The 7,740-nt window shown below is 36.5% G+C and overlaps 1 protein-coding gene across 6 annotated transcripts in view; it reads left to right on the forward strand.

Annotated features, from left to right (window-relative positions):
• The window catches only part of LOC147622226 (uncharacterized), a 195,512-nt gene extending 191,253 nt beyond the window's left edge, over positions 1-4,259 (forward strand). For 4 of the 6 annotated variants that reach the window (XR_015269673.1, XR_015269666.1, XR_015269672.1 and 1 more), the window contains one exon: positions 3,996-4,259. Coding sequence is in view for 1 of the 6 variants with exons in the window: in XM_086823337.1 (XP_086679463.1) it covers positions 3,996-4,012 (17 nt within the window). In the remaining 5 variants the exon portion in view is untranslated. The remainder of the gene's footprint in view (positions 1-3,995) is intronic. The other 2 variants (XR_015269670.1, XM_086823337.1) reach the window with 2 other exon arrangements.
• Positions 4,260-7,740: the final 3,481 nt, after the last annotated feature.

A 7,740-nucleotide genomic window follows, 5' to 3' on the forward strand; every position in this document is an offset into this window, starting at 1 on the left:
CGTGCTACACGTGAGTTGAGGGTAAGCAGGGATGTTGTTTTTGATAAGATGAGCAGCTAGTATGCTGCTGAAAAAAAAGCTGTTGGGGCTGATGTGAGTGGAAATGTGGTTGCACAGAATGTAAGTCAGCAATCACAGTCTTTGAGTGGACCAGGAGTCCTCATCTAGAGGTTCAGTTGATAGACCATGGAGTGGCAGGCTGCGTCGTAATACCAATCCTGCAAATGTGATTAGTACATCACATAAAGGCAAAGAGAAAGTGGTTGAGCCCCTTAGTATGCCTGACATTTCTGCAAGGCATTCTCATGTGTTGATGGAGAGTCTAGTGGCTCAGAGATGAGCCTTGATGAGGATCTTGGGATACCAGCTATGAGAACACCTGGTGTAAAGAAGGCTATGGAAGCCATGAATGCAAAGCTGCAAAGATCTGAGAGAGTGAAGAATCCTGTGCAGAGGTTTACCTATGATGGTTATGTGGCACATCAATATGCATACATGGCAAAATTTGTGCAGGTTTGTGCAGATTGTAGAGCCCACATGCATTGATGAGGCTGTTGGAAATGTGTGTTGGGAGAAAGCTATGGATGAGGAGATGGATGCACTATATGGAAATGAGACTTGGGATTTAGTGCAATTGCTTGAAGGCAAGAAAGCCATTGGATGCAAGTGGGTGTACAAAGTAAAGCATAACAGTGATGGAAGCATAAGTAGGTACAAGGCTAGATTGGTAGCCAAAGGATATGCACAGACATATGGCATTGATTATGAGGAAACTTTCAGCCCAGTTGCCAAGATGGCAACAGTGAGAGTTGTGATAGCAGTGGCTGCGTCAAAGAAATGGTCTCTACATCAGATGGATGTAAAGAATGCATTCTTGCATGGGGATTTGCAGGAAGCATAAGTAGGTACAAGGCTAGATTGGTAGCCAAAGGATATGCACAGACATATGGCATTGATTATGAGGAAACTTTCAGCCCAGTTGCCAAGATGGCAACAGTGAGAGTTGTGATAGCAGTGGCTGCGTCAAAGAAATGGTCTCTACATCAAATGGATGTAAAGAATGCATTCTTGCATGGGGATTTGCAGGAAGAGGTGTATATGTTGCAGCCACCTGGTTATGAGGATGTGAGTCACCCCGAGCATGTTTACAGGTTGAAGAAAGCCTTGTATGGCTTAAAACAAGCACCAAGAGCATGGTCTGACAAGATTTTTGAATATCTTGTCACTATTGGCTTTCATGTAGCCAATGCAAATTTCTCGTTGTATGTGAGACACAGTGATAGAGGGGTTGTGCTTACTGTCATCTATGTAGATGACTTGATCATTACGAGGGACCATGATGCAGAGATCTTTGATGTAAAGATCTTGCTTAGACAGAAGTTTGAGATGAAGGATCTGGGGGAGCTCAGATATTTCTTAGGCATTGAGGTGATTAGGTCACCACATGGTATTGGATTACTGCAGAGACAGTATGGCTTGGACATGTTGTCCAAGTATGGTATAATAGGCTGTAAGCCTATCTCAGCATTGGATCAGAATGGCAAGTTGAGTGCAAATTCAGGAGAGATTTTGGAGGATCCTACTATGTATAGGCGCATAGTAGGAAGCTTGATCTACATGACGATCACCAGGCCAGATTTGAGCTATGCTATTGGGTTGGTGAGTCGGTTTATGCAGGTTCCTCGGAAGCCCCATTTGGATGCATTGAGACGCATACTCAGATATGTGAGGTCTACTTTGCATTGTGGACTATTTTATGAAACTGGGATAGAGATATGTGTACATGGATACATAGATGGGTACACAGATATGGTGATTGGGCTGGTAGTATCTCAGATAGAAGATCTACTAGTGGCTTCATGTGCTTTTGTGACTTGGAGCAACAAGAAGCAGCCTACGGTTGCTCTATCCAGTACAGAGGCCGAGTACAGAGGTGTTGCTGTGACAGCATGTGAGGTAGCTTGGTTGAGAAAGCTACTTGTAGATTTGGGTCTATCAGTGGATAGACAAGTTGTCATTTTCTGTGACAACATTAGCAGTATACAGTTGGCCAGGAACCCAGTTTTTCATGCTCGCATGAAGCATATAGAGGTCCACCACCATTTTGTCAGAGAGAAGGTTTTGGCAGGAGACATTGACCTTGTTTATGTCAGCACACAGGATCAGGTCGCTGACATCTTCACCGAAGCATTGGGTACAGAGAAGCTCCGCAGATTCAGGGCTTTGCTTGGTGTACATGAGATGGAGTTGAGCTCGAGGGGGAGTATTGAGATATCAAGCTCATCTAGTGAGGCGGTGGACACTGATGACCCGCCTAGGGGATAGGCCCCACACTTACACCACTGGCATGGTTGGTGAGATCATGGGTGATATGCAGCTAGTGGGATGACAGGCTGTGTGACAGCCATTCTAGTAAAGACTGGCGCATAGTTATAGCGCCAGCTCATTTAGTTGGGTTCACACTATAGAGAACCCTAGTATGTACTTGGTTGAGTACCTTTTCATATTGTGTGTACTCTTATCTTTGTATATGGTGTGTTGAGTGTTGTGTGAAGAAGAAGAAGATTTTCAGCCTCTCACCTTGTGTGTTCTCTTTTAGGGTTTTGTGAGTGTGTGTGTGCTTGCAAGAGCTCAAGCTCTCTTCTCCCCTGCATCTTTTCAATCTAGGTGTACACAAGTTTACTAAGGTTAGATACCCTATTGACAGGTTAAGATATAATGGTTATATAGCCCATCACTATGCTTACATACATTGATAGTGTCTCAGACTAGCAGAGAGGTTCTTAGATACATAAAGTCCACCGTTGATTATTTCTATCAGGCTAGCAGAGAGATACTTGGGTGTATTAGAGTTGTGGCATAATTATAGTGCCATCTCATGAAGTTTGTTCACACTATAGACCGACCAGTGTATTTTATAGTAGTAGAGAGATACTTGGGTGTATTAGAGTTGTGGCATAATTATAGTGCCATCTCATGAAGTTTGTTCACACTATGGACCGACCAGTGTATTTTATAGTAGTAGAGTAGTTTCCCTTATAGTATGTACTCTTATCTCTTTATGTTATAGTTGTACTCTTATCTCTTTATGTTATGGTTGTAGTAGATAAGAGAAGAGAATAGAAGAAATTCATCTATCCATATCTCTTGTGTGCTTGTCTACTCTTATGTGTGTGTTTGTTGTGGTATGTGAAGTATAAGCATTCTTCAAAATTGATATCGTGTTTGCATCTATCATTTCCCACTTTAATCCTCCTTGTTTGTTTATCGATTTTCTTAGAGTTGTATGGACTATGGCAAAGAATTGAAAATAACTTGTAAAGTAAATTTGATGTGGGAACACATACCTAAATTGGCATTCTCTTTTATATAGACTCAAATATTTAATACTCAAGTCATATTTTCTACTTTAGCATTTAAACTCTATAATGTGAGAATGTAAGGTAGTAGACGAGTTCATTTTAAGGGGTGATAATTTATAGGAATTCAAAAAAACTACCAAATCTGTAAAAGAAAGGGTGAGATTAGGTTGTATACAGATATAAGCCTACTTCTCTAGTAAAAGAATTCACAGTGGATTTTTTAATATACCATTTTAAAGAAAGTGGAATTTTTCCAAAGTTAAATTTGTAGAAAAAGGGGGTCCATTTTGTATTCCCATTAAAAGGAATTTAAAAATTATTTCAATGCATGTGACATGAGATCTTTTTCATAGTTAATCCTAAATCCTAAACTTTCCACCTATTTTGCATACTACACACTAAATGTTTGCTAGGTTTTTTAATGTCGATACATTGCGATAGTGTTATGGAAATGAGAATTATGGAATTATTTGATATTTTATGTGATATTTATGGTACGCTCATTTGCCATATGATCGTGACTGGCTACACGCGAGAAGTCGTGACTGGCTACATGCGAGAGCATGGAGCAGTGGTCGCATTGTGTTGGGCAGACATGCGAGATTTAATGTGTCTTGTGTTTTTGGTGAGCAGATCAGTGCATGGATTAGTGTGGGTGCAATGGATTTTGGCCGATGCACGGCCGTCATATTTTGATGTGCAACGATGGTGGTCACCTGCCCATAGTTTCATGTAATTTAATTGCTACAATTTTAATGTAAATATACGAGCTTGGGGACCAAGTTACTTTTTTATATAAATGGCCCAAAGTGGAATGTATCAAGCTATATTTGTGAGCACTTGCTTTTTGCTAATACATAAATACATGTATGAGGAAGCATGCTCACTCATGCATGGGGGGAGATTGAAACCCCACTCTTTTTGTCATGCACAATTGCTTTATTTATCTTCTTCTTGTTTATTTGAAAAGCATGAAGCTATGGTTATGGAAGGTTATTGACAGTATCATACAACATTTGAATCCATATCTATTTCATATAAGTATGAGTCACATGTGGGGCTTACATTTACTCATCATCAAGATGAAGTCCAAAAGTTGTACAAATAGAAATGTGATATCTAGATGCATGCATGTTTTTCTATGGATCGTAAATGTTTACATTTACTCATTATCAAGAAGACGAAGTCCAAAAGTTGTACAAATAGAAATGTGATATCTAGATGTATGTGTAAAAGTGTGTAAAAACTCCTAAGAGTGGAGGCACTTGTTTGGGTACCTCATCCTAGTTATGTTGGGCTTTTTTTTCAAGTTGATGTGAAAAATATGTATGAGCTTAATGTTTAAATGAAATAAAATGTAGAAGTTTCTTGTCCTAATAGCCGTTGGAGTACTTCTAGAGTGGTCTTGAAATGGCCTTGGGAGGGGGGGCATGGGGCGTAGTTGTGTTGAAACATTTAAGAGCCACATACCTCAATTTTCTTCCATAAGTCTTCTTCATATCCAAGCGGTTATTTTCTATCAGACATTATGTCTTCAATGCCTCCTCTTATTGCTCATGCTTGAATCAATCACACCAATGGAAACATTTTTAGATTTATAAAAAAATGCATTAAAAAGTTTTTTCCATGCATATCATTGTGAAGTACATCGCATATAGTAGACATGAAGCCATGGATATGATTGTAAACTTTGGGTAACCACTCAAGGTATTTGGTATGTAAGACTAATAAAGTCAGTATAGGTGGCTGAGACAAGATCCATCCCCCCAAGCCAAAGTGTACCATTGCTAGAGATTATTGGAGCCATTTCAAGTTTAAAAAATTACCATTGGCTCATGTGTATGCCAAAGAAACACAAATGGACCAACAAAACTTGGATAATAAAAATTAAGGCATGTGACCTCAAGAGCTATAACATCCCCATTGTTTCCCTTAAAGATATTTGCATCATAAAACTCATCTTTGAATGAGTTCTTGGTGAATTTAACCTTTAACACAATGCCTGAATTCCCAAAGGCTAGGCATGTGTCAAAAGTAGACTGCAAATCTCTCTCGCATAAAATATTCATTGAGGTAGCTAAATCCCTAGCTTACATGAAGGTAGATCCCTTATACTGTTCACTTATTTATGTAGACCTAGAGGTATTACCTAGCTTGATTCACTTTGACGAGCTCTCTCCTCATGTTAAGGGGGGGAATAAATAGAGGAAGCAGGTTCTACCATTGAGGCTTGAGACTTGAAGCTTTGGTGCATTTGATGTGTTGGCTAAAACCCACACCTTAGCTCATAAGGTATCAACAATTATCTCTAACAACTTTATTGCATCCATGTATCTCAAGATCCTTCAACGCATAGGCCTTCAAGAACAATTCTACTAACTTTAGTTTTCCAAGTTTCTTGAATACTTGGATGTGATGCATGCAAAGCCCTCAAATTTACTTAACTCAAGCAAGAGTATGTTAAAGCCCTCAAATTTACTTAACTCAAGCAAGAGTATGTTAAAGCTATTGGCACTCTTGAAAGTTTGTCAGCTATGTATCCTCCATCTTTAGAATAGGGGCTCTTATATTGTCACTAAAGCATCAAAGCTTGGGCTTCAATAGCTCTCTCTCTCTCTCTCTCTCTCTCTCTCTCTCTCTCTCTCTCTCTCTCTCTCTCTCTCTCTCTCTCTCTCTCTCTCTCTCTCTCTCTCTCTCTTTCTCTCTCTCTCTCTCTTCTCTTATCTATCATAAATATATAAGATCATTTAGAATTTTGTATTTATCAAAATACTTTTAAAATTCTGATAAATTGTAAATATTAATTTCTAAAATTTTAATGAACATCTAAGTTTGAAAACATTAGATTATTCTATATTTTATGTAAGATTGTAAATTTTAGAAGAATATCTAGGATGTGTGTGTAAGAATGCACACACAATACAAGGATGTGTGTGTAGGAATACACACACAATAGAGAACACAATACAAAGCACTGAATTACTGAAAGAAGTGGAGAGTAAACAATACAAAGCACTGAATTACTGAAAGAAGTGGATAGTAAACAATATTACTACTTGCAAACTTGATCACAAATTGATGGTTGTCTGCCCACCGGCGGTGTTGTGCTTCAAGTAAGGAGCTTTGATGGCGATCTTAATATTATTTATTATTTATTGATTATTATGTTCATTTTACACAGTATCTCTCAAAAGCCTAGAATGCAAAAGCACACTAGGCCATAGCGAGTTAGATGCATCACACGATGATCCACAAGAGATCAAAATGTAATATTTTAACTTTTTATATATTTTTATTTACTTTCAAAAAATAACTAATTTAATTTAATTGATCTAACATAAAATATTTAAGCATACAAAAATATAAATATATCTAATAAAAATTATCTATTAAAAATATTTAAATTAATCTATTAAATCTATCTAACTTTATCTATAACAAAAATTCTAAAATTAAACAATAAAAGAATTTGATTTTTTAACCTACAAAATTAAACATGAATAATACATAACAAAAACCTAAATAAGAATTAAAACTTACTTACCTAAATTTTAAATTTTTTAATGTGAATAAACATTACAAATGCACTACAAAAACCTAATTAAGAACTAAAACTTAATTACCTAAAAGCTCTCAAATAGTTGGAATAATTGTATCTCATACGCTGACATTTATCATACGAAATAAACTATCATTTGATATAATCTATCGGTCAGTATAATCTATCATATCATATTCGTACGATATCTATCTAATAATACATTTTTTTGAACAGTAAAAAATCTATAATACTCGTATGATAGAATTATCTTATAAAATATATCTTCATACGATAAAAACTCTAGCATACAAGATCTTACACGATAGAATCTATCTTATGATAAAATCTATCCTACAATATTCGTATGATAAAATTAATCTTTGAACGATATCATACAAAAATCTATCTTATGATATTGTACAATAGAATTTATCTTACAATAAATTCTTTCATATGTTAGAATTGGGATAAATTTTATATTTCACGTATTATTCCATAAAGCCCCAAATTTTATAGAATAATTCATTTTTTGATTGCTCAAATTAATGCAACCTAGGCATAGTTTATTTCCACATCATTCAATTAATGGCAAATATGATTAGAAACTTTATTTGGTGTTGTGCTAATACACATTCAATGGTAAAATTTGATGCATCAACATGTGAACATGGAAGATTATATCATATCTTGGAGCTTGTAAGTATGGGTACATTAACTAATATTGAGCTTGTCATATACATGTAGTAAAAGCTGAATCCAAAAAATTATCAAGAATCATCCATTGATATGTGTGGTTGCATAAAGTTTGTTAATAAGATACAAAAAATATTGTTGATG

Source organism: Cibotium barometz, chromosome 29, assembly GCF_041138505.1.
Source record: "Cibotium barometz isolate CiBa-2024 chromosome 29, ASM4113850v1, whole genome shotgun sequence".
NCBI classification, from domain to species: domain Eukaryota; kingdom Viridiplantae; phylum Streptophyta; class Polypodiopsida; order Cyatheales; family Cibotiaceae; genus Cibotium; species Cibotium barometz.